This window comes from Gorilla gorilla, chromosome 21 (assembly GCF_029281585.2).
Source record: "Gorilla gorilla gorilla isolate KB3781 chromosome 21, NHGRI_mGorGor1-v2.1_pri, whole genome shotgun sequence".
Taxonomy (NCBI): domain Eukaryota; kingdom Metazoa; phylum Chordata; class Mammalia; order Primates; family Hominidae; genus Gorilla; species Gorilla gorilla.
In genome coordinates, this window is record NC_073245.2 from 70501298 (window position 1) to 70519012 (window position 17715).

General features: G+C 43.0%; 1 protein-coding gene across 7 annotated transcripts in view; it reads right to left on the reverse strand.

The window, feature by feature from the left end:
* Nucleotides 1-77: 77 nt before the first annotated feature.
* Nucleotides 78-17715, reverse strand: part of LOC101126302 (serine/threonine-protein phosphatase 4 regulatory subunit 1-like) — an 82228-nt gene continuing 64590 nt past the window's right edge. For 4 of the 7 annotated variants that reach the window (XM_063702373.1, XM_019017510.4, XM_055372850.2 and 1 more), the window contains 10 exons: nucleotides 16892-17361; nucleotides 14610-14803; nucleotides 11616-11711; nucleotides 10760-10945; nucleotides 10343-10504; nucleotides 9313-9413; nucleotides 7261-7381; nucleotides 6345-6479; nucleotides 3839-3980; nucleotides 78-3077 (listed from right to left, as the gene is read on the reverse strand). In XM_063702373.1, the coding sequence (XP_063558443.1) occupies nucleotides 2920-3077; nucleotides 3839-3980; nucleotides 6345-6479; nucleotides 7261-7381; nucleotides 9313-9413; nucleotides 10343-10504; nucleotides 10760-10945; nucleotides 11616-11711; nucleotides 14610-14803; nucleotides 16892-17361 (1765 nt within the window). In that variant the 3' untranslated portion in view covers nucleotides 78-2919. Of the gene's footprint in view, nucleotides 3078-3602; nucleotides 4075-6344; nucleotides 6480-7260; nucleotides 7382-9312; nucleotides 9414-10342; nucleotides 10505-10759; nucleotides 10946-11615; nucleotides 11712-14609; nucleotides 14804-16891; nucleotides 17362-17715 lie in introns of those variants that run through there. The other 3 variants (XM_055372851.2, XM_063702372.1, XR_010132310.1) reach the window with 3 other exon arrangements.

A 17715-nucleotide genomic window follows, 5' to 3' on the forward strand; every position in this document is an offset into this window, starting at 1 on the left:
CTTTCCCGCTCCGCGATGAACAAAGCCGCAGTTTCACGTGGCCGCGGGAGACGGTTCTTAAATAATGGAACAGGACATAAGTGCTTCCCAGAGCAACCGGGAGATTTATTGATAAATACAGAGACATCGCCGGGCGGCCACGCTCCGACAACCGGCACTGGGCCCCCGTCCCGAGCTCAGGCCACGTCCCCACCTCCTCGAAGCCTCCAAGCTGCTGCTAATGTCAGTTCTTTTCACCAGGCAAGCGGAAGGGGCATTCTTGCTGCTGTTAGGAAACGGTTACCACTTCTCCGTGTCTGTTTAAAATAGGATCTTTGCATAAATTGGGATAAATCACCTGGAGGAGTTACACGTAAACAAGGCTGTAAATCACCATTGCATGCATGGCCTGCAGAGTTGTAAAGTGCAGATTTTCGTTATAAAACACTTCTAGTATGAATGAAAAAAAAAAAAAAAAAAAAAAAAAAAAACACCACCATTTCATAAACATGACTCCCTGCAGCCGATCTGGTCCCGACTTGGGGGTGGATCCCAGAAGTGGGAGACAGCCTTCCATGGAAACTTGCAAAACTGCACCAAAATCTATCAATTTTGAAAATGCTCTTGAATTCTTGGCGGAAGAAAGATGCTGATAAACACATTAAGTGGGGAAATGCTCCCTTGAGAAAGGCTGGGCTGGCTCTGTGAAGACACCTTTGGAGTGAGCTGTGCCTGGGAGAAACCCATCTGTGCTTTTCCATTCATTCACCGGAGATTAGGCTGAGTGTTCAAGTAAACAGGAAGCTTACCTGTGGTGGTCAAATTACAAACACTCAACATGGCACCCATGAATAATTAGAAAATACAAGCGCCGAAGTGATGGGGGCGGGAGCTAGGAGGGCAAGGGGAAACAGAACAATCCTGGAAAAATCTCGGTTGTTGCAAAAAAAGAATAAAATGTACGCTTAAAAGTTATTTTTACAGAGAAATTACAGCCATAAAAAATATCTTTGCATTGGAAAGGCACTCATATTATAGAAAAATGTTAACATATAAACGGAAATTGTAAAGGTTAGATTATTTACCAAAGAGTCTCTACAATCTCTCCAAGCATGTTGTGATTCAGCATGCAAATTATACACATCACAACACAAACTGAAGCTCATTTTTTTTCCTTAACGGAAAATTACGCTCTGAATAGAATACAAGATTCCAGTTGAATAATTCTACTTGCTGCTAGATCAACAGATTTTAACAAAACAATCTCAATTTGCGGGCAATACAAAAAATTAAAAATTGCTGGTTACCAAAGCAAAACAATATCTCCATTTACTTTAGGCAAGAATTAAACACACGACGGATTGACTGATTTTTTTTTTTAATATGTAGCTTCTGATTTATTAACTCACTTTTTGCCGACGCTGCCTAAATGCTACCCTGGGGTATAATTTGCAATTCTCACATATGTACCTTATTATTATTTTGGCATGGTGTATATACACCTATCTTTCTTTTAAAAGAATCAGTTAAATGGAATTTGGAGGTGGGAGTCACATCCTCTATACTAGAAAATTCAATACATAGCTTCAAGAATTTCATTTAAAAATAAAGACAAACAAGAAAAAGACCAAAGGGCAGAACAGAAATAGCTTACAAGCCCTTAGCAGAGCTAGCTCTTGAACCCCAAATGGGCTGTTTCCTCCTTCCTTCCCTTATCCTACCTTTGAGAACATAAAAATAGAAACAGGAGAAATGACATGTGCATACATGTATGTAAAATTTGTTCAAATGGTTAGAAAATCTTAAATTACTGATTTAAAAAACCTGGTTAAATTCTAGAGCATCTTTCTCTTAGTCTAAATTTTAAACGCATGAAATCTAAGCGATGTGTACTTAAGTCCATTTGAAGAGTATATAATTTGACCCCCAAAGTCACAGGTGCGTAGAACTTGTGGGCAGGTTCTGATCAGAACTAGGTTTTCCTTTTTTTGGTTAAGATTCTAAAGCATTAGATATCAAGTCAATATCCACGCGCCTCAGTTATCAATTTCCCTCCCAAGTTTTTAACCATCTAGCATATCCATATAAAAATGGAAAAACCTCAGTTACCCATTTCCCTCTCAAGTTCTTAAACATATGACAGCATATCCATATAAAAATGAAAAATCTTTCAGCTTTATGCCTCTATCAAAGGCCAACACATATCTTCATGGAAACAGTTCCTGTCAGGCGGGGAGGAGTGAGTGCCTGAGGAAAAGTTCCAAGTAGTTTATAACAAAGGCACAATATTAGAAAGACTGCCATCAATCATTCTTTAGATTTATCACATTTTTCAAAAATAAACAAATTGAACCATATTTGTAGCAACTCAAAGCACAGCATAGATTTAAATGATGTATTTGTTCAGCTCACTGATAGGGGGCAAATACTACATTAATATATTTTCTTCCTGTCAAGAGTTATTTACATATGTACAGTATTTCAGTTAAAAATATAACACCATAAACTATATTTTATAGGAAATCATAAGGGAGGGAAATAGGCAGGTCTATTAAAGACTTAAGAGCTTCTAATAAACTACTTTACTTGGAGAGGGTTGGGGGGACTTCAGATCATACAGTCTGCCATGGAGAAAAGAACTTGCTGGCAGACAGCCTGATGGTTCAGAGGCTCCAGTGCCCAGTTAGCCACCTGGTCTGCAATCTTTCCACAGACTTACTGATCAGGCTTGATCAGGATGGCCCAGCCATCCAGAAAAAGCCCCCATCAGGTTCAGTCCCTTCGGGGTACAGATGGAAAAGGCGTCAGTCACTGAGTGCACAGTATGAAAGGTTCCAAAATCTCCCCCAGCTGGTATAATACAATCAGTTCCCCTTCAAGTTATGGTAAGCCTTATGTGCCAAGCATGAAATAATCAGATTGCAACTCATCACGGAGTAGTTAATTCTGTTTTTCTAGTACAGCAGTGTCTATGATATTCCGCCGTTTTGGTTCTAGGGCTGCAAAAAAGGAAACATCTTGGTCCCGGTCTGACTGCAATGCTAAGATGGTCTCTTCAATGACTTCAAGATGAGGGTTACCGGCATTTCTAAAATATGCTAAAGAGAGAAACCACGAGTCTGAATCAGGTAAGCCATGAACAGTGTTCAAAACACACTCGGTTTTGTTTTTTGTTAGCCACATGTCAGGACAATAAATCAAAGAGTATTTCTAAAATGTTAAAGATGGACTCCCAACAGTTATGCATATTTTAAAAATTATAGTTAACTATCTTTTTTTCCTGCAATACAAAAGAAATGGCAATGTGCGGAGCAGGAGCAGGTTGTAGGTAGGGTGGGGCAGGGGGTGAAGTGGCAAGAAATGTACATGTAGGGCAGAGTTCAAGATATTTTCCTATATGTGTGGTGTAGAAATAAACTATCCAAGAAACACAAAGCTTTTATTAAGTCCTGTCCAGGTGTAAATAACCCACTAGTTGGGTTACAAATGTTTTCTAACTGACCACAAAATAATACCATTAAAACATAATAGCAGTTAAGGCTTACGTTTGCTACCTTTCACAATCTTTCATGTCATAACTCAAAATTTATCAATTTCCCTCATTTCTGGAAAGCTATGCAATATTTTACATTTTAGCATATGTTTATTAAGTATGAAGACAAAATTACATTCATTTCCTTAGTCATTTTATAAATAACATAAAATGATGCGTAAAAGTTAATATATTCATTTACATAATAAACCTTAAGCGTGCTGTCACACAACCTGCCTCAGTTTCCTAGAGGAAATCTAGTTGTGGCCTTTAACAACTGGTGGAGTCTACCCGAAATGTGTAAGTTCTGAAAAGTGCTCCACCTACCCTTTTCCAACAGCATCTGCCTTAGGGCCTTGGCTAGCAGAACCCTCACGTTGGGCACAGGATCTGATGCGAGGCTCAGGAGGCTGGGAAGCAGGTGCTCCACGAACTGGTCCACGGGGACACACTCCTTGCTCACCACTGCCTGCTCCAAGAAAGTCACAGCCAAAGAAATGATGTTTTCCAGCAGTCTTCTAGAAACATACACTTCTTTAATCCCAAAGAAGTCATTTCAGAATCTGTAGGTTTGAGGCGTGTGTATGAATTTTTAAATCTCAAGCACTGCATTTGGTTAGAAACACAGTTAATACTTTATTATAATTCACTACCAAGCAGTGGGTTCCAAGTAGGTTAAGATCTGGTGAGCTTAGGAGTCAGAAGTCTAGATTCAAAACCTAACTTGGTCTTAGTAGCTATGTGACTTCCAGTTAAGCGGCTTAGTCTTTCTGAGCCTCAGTTTCCTCATCTGTATGATGACAGGTCTGTTATGCAAAACATCTAGGACAATACCACCACACTGCATACAGCTGACCAGTAAGGAAGGGTCAAGAACCTCACCTCTGTCATTCACAGCGGCCGTGGCTGTCAAGTGACAGTCAAATCCCAAACCATAACCCAATGCCCAGACCTCTATAAACAATCCGTAAATGCCAGTCCTGTAGTCATACGCAGCATGTGCATATAACTTCTCCACTTACAAGACTTTACATGTATTCTCTCACTTAATTCTCAGGACTAGCCCTGGAATTCAAAATCAGCCTAGTTTTACAGGTTAAAAAAAAACTCATTTCCAATGTGGTGGTGACACCCAAAGGTCTCATAACCACCAGGGGCAGCGGGGGGGGGGGGGGGGGGACTGCGAGCCCAAGTGTGGGTTCTAACTCCTGTGGCTCTTCTATGCCAGGGTAATCTGTCGTGGTGGATGGGTGCTGTGGCGGTGGCTGCTGGTGTTCCCTAGGTGCCAGGCGCCATGCTGGGTAGCTCAGCTTTATCAGCCCACGGAAGCCCATGACAACACTAGAAGGCAGGCACATATTCCTAGGCTCCTTTAAGCAGTGTACACGGCACCCAATGTGTAGCCCTTTACCCCTCACCCCCTCCCACCCTTCCCCCGCAGTTCCAAGAGTCCTTTTGTTTATTTCAGACTTTCTAAATCTCAGATAAAGAATTTAAAAATAAAAGCAAAAACTATTTCCTCTAAGCTTTCTCTGCAAATTGATTTGGAACATTGACTCTTCCTTCACAAAAGTCTGTGCCGTCTGAGTTTGTGAGTCTGTGAGTTGTTCACTCCACCATCCACTGCCCTTCTCAGAGTGGGCTGCCAAAGCACTCCTGTAATGTCCCACTGGTCCAACAGGGGGCACTGGTGAGTCCTCTGGTGCCCGTGGTCATCAGGGAGAGAAAGGGGGCCTTGCGGTCTGGGGTCAGGTATGGTCCCAACCACGGCTTCACTGTACTATCAACAAAGCTGGGTGGTGGGTTCACAGAGGTTCATTACAGCAATCCCTCTACCTTTGTATATGCTTGAAAACGTGTGTAATGAAAGTTAAAATGTTTAAAACAATACTTTAGCAGAAAAAAAAAAAAATCATGGGCTTACACTTCCTGTGTGATCTTGAACAAGTGACCTAACCTCTCTGGGCTTCAAGTGTTTCACCTAAAAGAGCTGCTCTAAAGGTAAATGGGTATGCCATGCTCAATACACATTACCTCTTGGGTTTTTTTTTCTTCCCTGAGATGGAGTCTCACTCTGTTGCCCAGGCTGAAGTGCAGTGATGCAATCTCAGCTCACTGCAACCTCCGCCTCCCGAGTTCAAGCGATTCTCCTGCCTCAGCCTCCCAAGTAGCTGGGATCAAAGGTGCCCGCCACGACACATTACTTTTCATTAGAGAATTAAATGTGTGATGTGATACCTGGCACACAAGAGGTATTCAAGAAATGGCATTATCACTGCCATTGCTCCTAGGCAAACATAAATCACACCCTCATTTCCAAGAGGCTGAGTAGAGAGGGCGATCTGAGGAGCTGGACAGGATGATACGAACTCTACACATTTACTCGAAAGAGGTTAAAGTCTGTGCCCTAACCCACTACCCAATTCTTCATCCTGCCTTCCTTCCAAAGCCACTGGCTAAGGTGAGGTGTAGTGGTGGACACAGACCTGGATAGGGCAGGAGTGGACTGAGGGCCTGGCCCTTACCTTACTGGATGGAAATGTGGGAGAGCAGAGGCTTGTTCACTCTGTCTTTAGCATCTAGAATCTGTCTGGACCATGGTAGGTACTCAATCAATAGCTATGTGGCAAATGAGTATGCCAGTGGGGTAACCCTGGGCAAGTCCCTTCACCACACTGGGTTGGTCCCAATGTCCTGTGAGATAACAGGGCTAGGTGAACTAATTCCTCAGTTCCTGGCTAGTGCTCCAGGCTGAGATTCTCTGTCTGGCGAACTTGATTTCATCACATGGCAGATGTTACCCAGGGCAGATCCCTCCCGGGGTCTTGCTAACCTGACAAATGAAAGCGAAAGCTTGCCTTCCAACCCACTTAGAACAGTGCCGGAACCTTATGATGAGCTCATTGATGAAATTTAACCCCAATGCACTTTCACTGTTGGAATAGAACTTCTGCAGGATTGCCACGACCTGTGAAAAACATCAGAAGAGCACATTTAAAATGCTGCCATCTATTTGAATTATGAATACTACTCTACACGGAAACTAGACATTTTTATGCACCCTTCCACCTTTAAAATGAATTTATAGGGGCAGGAGAAAGTAATTTTTGTCACGGTCATCATTAGAACACAGAGAAAAAAGATGTTTAAATATAGGCAATACACACACACACACATAAAACCCTTCACAAAAATGAAACTTCAAAGGAGACTGACATTAGAAAAATACATTCTTAATCTTAAGGTTCCAAATTTTAGAGCATGTCACCTTGCTTAATAACTAAATCATTACCTTTCAGAACATGTCATTTTTATAAAATTTTAATACCATCAGAGTATCTTAAAATCAATATTGTCAAATGTGATTTTTTTCATCAGTATTCAACTGGTGTAAAGCCCACATAAAAAAACAGGATCAGCTTTTCTACAGCAGAGTCTTTGCTCACTAAATATTTTTCTACAAAACCAAGCTGTAAATCAACCTGTATTTTAAAAACACTAACCTATGGCTTAAAGGGTTTCATATATAAAAGGATTACTCCACAATTGCCGTCACTGAAACATATAACAAAAAAAAACTATCCTACAAATTGATAAAACTATAATATAGTTCCTAATTTCAAATTTTAAAAGCTAGTTTCATAGGTTAGCTGACAAAGTAAGCCCAGAAAAATTAAAAGAGTTAAAATGGAAGATACATCAACATTCCTATTTGTAAAAATCACAGAGCAAATGCCCTGCTTCCTTACTAGTTTGAAGGAGATCCACCGAACTTCAGAAACTTGATCTGCACACAACCTTAAGGCAATGTGCATTAGGTAATCATAAACATCATTGGGACTATAGAGTTCCAGAATCAGTATCAGCTGTCTGAAATTAAAAGGAAAACAACAACAACAACAACAACAACAAAAACATTATTTTTGGGCAAAAAAAAAAAATTATTGATTTCTTTTTACTGTTATTTCATCTTACAGATAAAAATAGCCAGGCTGGGAAACGAACAGCAAAAGACCCAGAAAGATTTCGGTCTTCAGTAAAATGCCAACAGCAGAAAGCTGAGCAAAATGACCATGCAAAAAAAATGTGAACAAAATTTTAATTCTTCATCTCACACACATACAAATCAAACAAAAAGGAAATAAACTCTGTAAAATAGAGGCTGAGAAATTTATGAATACAGATTTAATATTTCAATTTTAGGTTATCAGTTGAAAAGCACATAAAACTTTAAAAATCAGATAACATAAAAATAGCCAGAATGTTGAAGTTCACAAAGGTCAACAGATCAAGCGAACACTCTGAGATTGCACGACCGCCCCGGCGTTTCTCCGACTGCAAACCGAACCGGATGCTCCTGCTCGCGGCTCTTGGCAGCACGAGGTGGTTTCACTGCAGCGAGGTCCGCTTGGAGAGAACTGGGAGCGCGTGCTCCTGACTCCGAAAGACAAAAGCATGCAGGAGACGGCTGGCTGCGAAAACCCACTACCAAAGCTTTCACTACTTTCTAAATGGGGATGGGGAGAAGGGCATGAAAATAAATGATATTGCTTTCACCCAGGCGACGAAAGGAAATGAAAAAGAGATGGGGAGGAAGTTAGAACCAGAAGCCCGGAGTGCTGGTGAATACTTTCGTATCAAAAAGCACCGTTTTCAGAAACATGATACCAATATCATGGGCACCGGAGCACAGAATTCATATCAGTCGCTGTGGCTTCAATAAGCCGGGAGATGGGAGATAGGGCGCGTAGGGGGCTAGATAACGTGGTCGGGCACTGGGGCCGCGCAACCACCCGGGGAAGCCCCGCCGGGCACCGAGCGCGCCTACTTCCCGTGCGCCGCCGCTAGAGGTCGCACTGCTTTCATGGAAAACGTGGGCCTGTTTTTCTCGACTCAGAACAGGATGCTGGGAACATGGTAAAATGACTGAAACCTCAATCTCTCAAATTAAACAGAATGATTAAAGACCACAGCAAAGAGAAAGGCTTTCGGTTTGCCCCTAGCATCAGCCAAATCATATCCTGAATAGCTGCAAAAGTCTGATGAATTTATTCAGGGAAGACAATTATTTGAGAGATTTCTAGTTGTGGATGAGAAAAATGAAAACTAAAGACACCGAAATGAAAACAAGGTAAAAACTAAAACCCAAACAACAACTGCCACAAACAAATTCCCTCCACACCGTGAAAGGCACATTATATACCTTAGGAAGGGGAGTTATTTAAACTGACGCTTCCACCCTTTCATCGTCACTAAAGCCTGGAACATTCCTTTTGCCAGCTCAAGACAGAATTAAATAACTCCTTCAGGCACAAAATGATGTGCAGATAGGAGCCACCTTGGGGAACCTTTTTGTTTCATAATCATCTCATCTGGGTTAGACCCCTTCCTGTCTCCCACAGTAGCTAAAGGGCATTAAGCATGCTGTACCCTACGGAGAGGACCACACTCAGAATGTTCAGGAAAGCTCTGGTAAAAACTGCTCCGATTAATAGGAAAACACTGAAGAGTGGGTGATTCATCTTTTATTTGGTTCAAATAAATTGCCTTCTAGAACAGCAGAACACTCTAATTCGAAAGTGACTCAAGCCCTGTCTTCATCTGAAAATGAATGTCTCCCCGGAGACTGTGGTATTTGTAACTCAGGGTTTTTGGAATTCTGTTTATACCTTAATAAAAACATAATCTCTTTATCTAAAAGAACACTATTGCTGCTGCTTTAGAAATCAATTATATGGTAAGAAAATTAAGATTTATTCCATCTAGTTTGCTTTCTCATATCCCCAAATGTTTTTACTTACTCTGCTAGTTCATATCGAAACCTCCAATTCCTGCCGTTATCAGTCACTACAAATTCTTGAAGCTGATAAAGATAGTCTCTCCTCTTGTCTTCATGAAGCAACTATTTTTTAAAAATGTATATATAAACAAACATGTATAATCCTTCAAAATGACCCCAAATGCCCCCTTTTATTCCACTTCTGATTATACATTTGTCACTGGCAAGAACTTTTGCATTTCCCCTACACCTCGTCATTTATCACGCAGCGTGGCTGCGAATGAACACTGCTGTACACTGACATCAAATGCATCCCTGAACACCTCCAACCTTTTCCCCTGGCTAGGACATGTGCTTATTATGTATTTCTGAATGCCCCTGAGGTCTTCCTGCTTTAGTAATTTCTTATCTAAAAACAAAAAAACCAACAAACAAAAACCCAGTCTGTGTGTGTTTGGAAGACAGCGTGCCAGTGCCGCTTCCCAGGGGGCGAGGCTGCTCAGCACCAGGAGAGGAGAGACTCAGCTGGAGCAGCGCACACCGGAGTCCATGAAGGGCAGCTCTTGGTCATGTGGATGAGAGTAATTAGTTTCTCTGGGTCATTTTTAAACTCTTATTTTTATATTCATCATTCGTTTGGGGGAGTGGGGGGGAAGCCAGAAGGGAAGCAGCAGCGACTTGCAGAAAAAGTGCTTCATGCAGAACAGAGGTTGGACTTCAGCCCAGGCTCTTCCCCTGGGTGACTTCTGGGCAAGTCAGGTCACTACCTGGGGGCCTTGGTTTCTTCTTTTGCAAAGAGTGTGCTAGGCTTTGTGTCTACCATCTTCCACAGAATTAAAACTCTAATGGACAGGAAAATTAGGAGAAAAAAGTTTAAAATATTTACCCATCACTGAAAGAACATCCACTTTAAGATTATGGATGGTACATTTCAGCTAAAGAAAGCTAAACAACTGCATTGTTTTTTTCACTGACACCACAGACATCCAGGGCTTCACAAATTTGATTCGGAGAGAGGAGGCTTGTTTTTTGCTTTTAACCCTTCTTCCTACCTTTAGAAAATCATACAGGTGTTTAAGAACTCCTATTCGCACTTCATCCAGATCCTTTAAAAATCCATTGAAGATAGGCACCAGGTCAGCTGCTGTTAACTGATCCCCAAGAATCACAGCCAGCTCGTGAATGGAGAAGGCTAGGGTTCGCCGTACCTTCCACTAGGGGTGCATAGCAGACACACGAATCATGACAAGCAAGTGCAATTCAACCTCTTCCGTATCTTATGTGGCATTTTTGGAGCAAAATGAATACTGCCAGGTGTTGGCCACTTAAAGCTTTATTTCATCAGAGACCAGTAAACATGCCAATTTGCATCCACATAAAATTCAGGCCAATAAGCCTTGCTGCAGCTTCCCTTTTCTCCCTAATGAATGACCCACCCTTTCTGCACGTGCCTCTGGAAAGGCTTTTACCTGTACATCAGAAGCCAGTGTTTCATACGTATCTTTCAGGCAGTGCCAATTTTGCCTGCCCAGGGTCAGTGCCACCCCTGGGAGGCTGTAGGCACAGTGTTTGGCTATGTCAGTATCGACAGTCTGGGCTCGAGCTGGGTCAGTCATGGACACATACTGATCTAGCAGCGGCTGAGGTATTACATCCTGGGAAATGAGAGAGAAAGGAGGCCATCGTGAATGCAGGAAAATACTCATGAAAAACAAGGAGTTTGGAGTTTAGAGGTGAAAACAATAAAGCAGAAATGTGAGAGGAACATGAGGCCTTCCTAAAGTCAAAGGGCTTCGGATTGCCAGCTCTGTTTTCTCCAGAGAGTGGGTTTTCAATTTTGCCTGAAGTGAAAGCAACACCCAGAACTCATCTTTTTAAGACTGGCACAATATTTGATATCATAGAGGACAGTCCAGGCAGCAATGTCTGCTTAGGCTGGTACATCCAGCTCTTGAGAATGGAGACTGGCTTCTCTTTTCTTACAACTGCCCCAAGAACCTAGCACCTGAGACCTTATACTCTGATAATCACGTCTATGTTTGACTGTGCTTGACTGAGATAGAACTCAATCAAATCAGTGTTAGATGTCCTATTTTTTCTCATATTAGTTTGCTTTATTGAAAACACTATTATAGATTGTTCAGAAGCTTAAACACTACCTTACAATTAATTTTTTACAATTAGCAACACGAAATATGAATTAAAATATGTAATCAATATTGATGGAAGAAAAAATATTTGGTTCCAATTCTTAAAGTTAACTTTAAGAAAATATACAGTTTTGAGTTGCCTCCCCGCCCACCCCCCCGCCCCAAAGAAACGAACCTGTAATTTAGATTTATTCTCTTCAAGTGGGGTGGGATCCTGCCTCTGGTCAGTCTCCAGATGGTCACTGGTTCCATTTCTGGGTTCACCTGGATCCTACAGAGTTGATTGGACATGTTACCAATTTGCTCCAAAGGAAGCAGCTGTCCTGTCACTTCCCCTTCAAAGAGTCCTTTTTCAATGCCAGAAATTACTTCTGTAAGCCAAGGCAAAAGCTTTCCTTGAAGTCAATGGTATCTTTCCAGATGTTAAAAATTACATTTGCACAGTTACATATGATACTGTATAAACCAGTTCTTTTAAGTGCTAAGGAAAATTGATTTCATACATTTTAATTTCAAGACTGCTGGAGGTCCTTACAGAAATACAAAGGCTAAAGTGAAAGCAGTGAGGAGCAACCCTGTGAGTTTGCATCCACTATTCCTTATGCCCTAGGGACTCCCTGGTATGGCTAACCAACACCTTTAAGTAATATTCACATGTTTAAGGCACAGACTACTCCAGAAGGGTGAGGTTTGCAAGAAGTGGTAGAGCCAGCACCTCCAGCATTTCTTGGTAATCAGGGATTGCAGCAATGGTGGGTCCCTGAAAGAGGATGGGGGCTGGGGAACCCAATGAATCTGAGAGAAAAGATGTGGCTGATACAGGAGTATTTAATCAGAAAATTGTCCTAGATTTTCACAGGTACAAACACTCCTGATGTTCGCTGATAAACCTTTACATTAGGTAAACAATTAAAATGAACAAGAACATTCAATGGTGACATTTTGGTCTCTGATCATTGATTAACATTAACTGAGATGGACCTGACCTTCTCCTTCAACCATAACATGGATTTCCAACTTGCACTTGAAATGTCATACTGTCTACCAGCTTAATGGATTCTGACAAATCAGCTCAATATATGATCCAGGAAAGTCGATTAACACACCGATAGATGCTTCGTTTGCTCTGAGGCGTGCCACCAGAACCTTCAATTCCCAAGGTTTTCACTGATATGTACTATCTATTTTAACAGACGACATGATAAAACAGAAATATTTTGGTATAAAAACCTAAGACCTCAATTTCTCCAAGTTAATAAATTCACATATAGTAACAAGATGTGTCATTAGAATCACTATTATCCCTTCAGAAATTAATTTTATTCCAAAGTCTTCAGTGCAAGCATATGTGCAGCACTTAATCCAGGAGCCAAATCAAGGCTTAATCAAATCACCACAAGTCATGGCACCTCCAGAAGGTATTGTGAGTTCCCCAAACCCCAGTGGAACACCATGCTGGCTGGCTACCTGTGCACCCACCACTCAGCATCCAGCAGCCTTCTTTCTAGCAGGATCCCGACTCAGGGGGCTCCCATGTTTCTGCCCAGTTCACCATGCTCAACCCATGAATGCACACTGTGACTGTGGCCAGGAAGAGGGAGGCAGGAGGAGAGGGCAGGGAGGTGGTTTCCCGCCTGGGGTGTCCTCGTTCTTCAAAAGAGACAAGTGGGAAGACACAGGCCCCGCCTTCCACTGGGCATTTCATGCTGACAAGAGCCACCACAGCAGAGGGGAAGGGTGGACAGATCAGCACCAAAGGTATGGAGTCTAGCAGCCCAGAAGCTGCCCAACCACAGCACTTCTTCCTCTTGTCTTGTGCAAGAGAACATTTTCCTCATGGTTCTTGGAGTTTTTTATTTCCTTTCCCTTCTTTTGCGACAGGAAGCATCCTAATTAATCCCACTAGGACCTTGGAGCCAAGCCGCAAATTCAAAGGCTCTGCCCTCCCACACCATAAAACAAAGGCCCCATTACACAAAGCCTTTTAAAGCCGCAACTCAAAAGCCCCAGCCTGGAGGAATCTGTTCTTTTTTTTTTTTCACCTCTATGATAAAGAAGTCCAAATACTATCACATCCCCACCAAGGTAAATGTGGTCACACCCTTCTACTTAACACTTGCAACTTTTGCACTCTAGGTAACAAGGTTGACAATAATGAGCTTTCTTGCTAATTTTTTTAGCAACAAACCAGCAGAAGAGGATATCACCCCATTTCTTATTAATCACAGATAACCAACTCCTACACATTTTATGTTTGAGTTTTAAAATGTTTTCTTTTGCTTTATTAGAGCAGGCCTAAGGGGTAAGGGAGGTGTTAAGTTAATCACTGAAATCAAGTTCTAAACTGTATGAATAGAGAAACAATTGGTATTTAGGCCCTGGAGACCATGAGATTGAAGAGATTATCCATCATGGCACGTGATAATGACACGGTGCTATCCCAATGACTGTATGACCACAGACTCCTCCCTCATTTTAATCCTCCATTCTGCCCCCCTACCTGTGGAAGACCCCAACTTAAAGTGGTCCAAGTGGAAGCTTAGTAGAAACTAGGACAGCTCAAGAACCTCCAGCTACAAGGGGTTGACCCAAGCTTCTGGAGAAACCTGAAGAAATAAATCATGGGCCCCTCTTCACTCCAGCTTTGGGGCCGTGGTCTCACAAGGGGCTGGTTCCACCCACAGGAGGAAGGGGGTCACTGGTGCTTTTTCAAAAGAAAGAGAAACAGCATGCCAGGACCAGCACTGGAGCATCCACGTATGCCAGAGCGCCTACCAAATGGGCGGCTGGTGTGACTGCTGCTCTGGGAGGCCTCGTCCACTTGAAATTCCAGGAACTGCCTGAATTCACCCTCCACTATTATTAAAAGATGTCGATGTCTGTTAGCAGTGACACAGAGCATTTACATGGTTAATCTCCCCAAAGAAGACATTCTTGTCATCTCTGGAGAAGAGGGAAGGTACTTTCTGGTGCCCACCCGTCTTCGTGGGAGCGCGTCGGCACTATCAATCACCTGATTGATTGGTTGTCTAGTTATCCAACACATGACCTTAAGAATAAAATGAAATTTGCCATTTATCATCTCTGCTGGGATATATTAATAAGAGAAAATGCTGCTTTGTGATTTCTGTCACATCCTCGGTGGCTGAGGGATATGGCAAATACTTACTGGGCTTTGTAATATCCTGGCCACAAAGAGCTCATTCTGAGATGATGAGGCCGCCAGAGCGATCTGATTGTCAGAGGCAGAGCTGGGATGTGAAATGGACACTTCCTTTAGGCCTGCTGTTGCCTTGCTCTCAGCTTCATTCACGCAGTCGAGCTGTGCAGCTCTCAGTGCAGCGGATAATACCTGAACCTGAGCTGGAGGAAGAGAAGTTTCAAGAAATTTAACAACTTTATTTGGTTTGTGGGGGTTTACTTCAGAGAAGTCTTCAAAACAACATAGTCTGCACTAAGCTACATGGTGTGGGTGTACTACACTGACACATATCTGTTCTGAAGTGACAATGCTCTGGAGTCTCAAGACAAGCTCTCGGCAAGGTGGTGATATTTCCGGCCACTAACAATCAACTACTTCAACTAAATGCCAGCCACGCACAGAACATCAAACCTGAACTTGAAAAGTCTCAATTCGGAAAAACCCAAGTGACTCCACCATGTTTCACAGAAAGACAGCATGGTATCCCTGAACAAGGATGACTAGGAGGTCCAACAACTCAGTGAAGGGTATCCTGCTCCCCCATTTATAAAGCAGGATGGCTCCTTGCTCACATACACATACATACATGTGCACACACACACCCATGCATGAATACATCCATTTACACACAGATGAGTAATGCTCTCACTCACCAAGCCCCAAAGGCTGCCCATTCTTTCTGTCCAGAGTATGACAGTTTGAGATTATCTAAACAGTAAAGATAACATATTTCACATACCTTTCTGTAAAAATAAACGAACGTTTTAGTGTCCCCGACCTCCAAAAAGACACACACACACACACACACACACACACACACACGCATATTACTTCCTGCATCCTGCTTCTATTAATTAAATTTCGTGGACTCCAACATTCATCAAAACACTGAGAGCTTGTAGCTGGCTCTGCGCTGTGCCCAGGACAGGTCCCACCGCTCCAGTGCTACACACCAGGCCCTTCCCAATGGCCTGAGTGACATCTCCTGCCTGCCATGGTCAGTTCACAAATAAAATGCATCACTTATTTCTAGATCTTCGGGGATCATAGATCCCTTTGAGCTCTGAAGAAAGCTATGGGCCTTGTCTTACAAAGAAATTAAGTATGCACAAACATGCAAGATTTTACAAATAACGATTTCAGGGAACTGAAAGAACCTTCTGAAACTCATCCCCTGACTTCTCTGAATGGTGGGTTCTCAGCCAATCTCTAAAGCCCAGGCCAAATGTCACCTGCTATGTAAGGTCTCTCCCAGACATTTCCTCTACACATCGCATCCCCTCCGTTCCGAGCCCTCGCCATGCCCCACAGGGTGGCTGCCTGCACAATCCCCTTAACCATATCACAAGGGCCTCAGGGGCCACAGTCATCACTGCCCAGCCCCCAGTCCAGGTCTTACACTGGGGATTAAGGCAGCTCAGTAATGTGTTTTCCAAAAACAGACCTTTGTCTCTAGCTATTAGAAGTGATATGTTACATGTGCCCATTCCTTCAGCAAACATTGATTTAATTTCCTTCATAAATTTAAGGATAAAGAATAATCACAGGGCTAACTGAATTTTCATAGTTCCCTTCCCGAAAGCTTCACAGATCTCTGCCCAGCAACAGCAGCAAGTGATGTTTTTTTCCAATTTCTCCAATGCAAGGAAGAATACAAATATAGCACTGTGCAGAGAAGGAAGATCACGATAATGGGATATGGATTGCAAGGTCCAGATCACTGATCAGATGCTCAGTGGGAGCACGAGTCATAAAATGAAAAATACCCCAAAGCAGTAGTTGTGCTTTTCCTTCCTGTACAAAGACAAGAACCTTAAAGTTTAGCTAAGGGCTGCGTTAATAGGCTCCAAAAGGAGGCCATCCTTGGCTGTTCGTAACTAGAAAGGGCATTCTATGTGGGAGATGATGTAAGAGTGTGTCTAAGGAGCTAATAAAATTTCCCCTGCCACAGACATGCCCACAAACTATCCACTTTCCTATCAGAACTGACTTCAGACTCTGTGCACGTCCATCTGCAAAATTAGAAAGCAAAATCATTGCATAGGTACCTGCACAGAGGTATTTCTGACTTTTCGAGCTGTACTGAGACTGAACAAGTCTCTCCTCTCAATGTGTACACAGTGTAAATGAATACAGGTCCACACGCACATGCGTCAGTACACATGCCTGGGGAAGAAGGAAGTGGCGAAATGCAACACACGACACAGAAACATCCCATCTTCTCTTTAATGACAATGAACAACATTTACCTTGAACATCTGGATCATTCATCAGATGCTCCTGCAAGCTATCAAGGACTTTCTGAATCTCACTCCGGGCCACACAGCTGTTGTGCACAACCCCAGGTCTGCTGCAGTCGTCCTCCTGAGGCCCAGCCTCGCTCAGAAGCAGCTCTAAGTCCTTGCTTATGTCAGGGAGAGGAGTTCGCCAATAAAGAAAATGATTGAACACATCCTCAGTGTTCCCTGGGCAGGCCCAGGAATCTGATCCAGGGTAGCTGCTGATGGGGAGGTCGTTCATGTCAGAAAGCTTTGAGAAGGCGCTGGTCTCTGGGGAAAGCCTGGTCCACTCAGCTCCAGCCGACACACAGCTTTCCACAGGCCTTTCCGCTGGGCCGTCAGAGGAGCTGCTGCTGTGTGGGCGATCACTGGTTTTCACTGAGGTCCCTTCCACAGGTAGCTCTGGCTCGCTCCGCACAGGCTTTGCTGAACCAGTTAAACTGAGGGAAGCAAACTTTTAATACTGTGTAACAGACTGAAAGCCACAGGGAAAAACATGAGAACCACATCCTCACCCAGTCCTCTACTTCCTGGCTGACCACTGGCCCCTCTTTGTGTCTCCTGGTGTCAGCTGACTAAAATCTCACGAGAGGATAAGAGGTTTGTCAACCCCCACTGCCCCGCCGGGAGTATGATGGGCACTGAAAACACCACTTGAAAGTTCAGCCGTTCTCTCCACTATACTCCAGGGCTGAGCCGGCCTGGACTTACGCTGGAGCACCTTCGGTACATTTCATCCATTTCCTGCTCATGAGTACCTCCACCAGGGGGCAGGCATTAGAAAACAAAAGGTG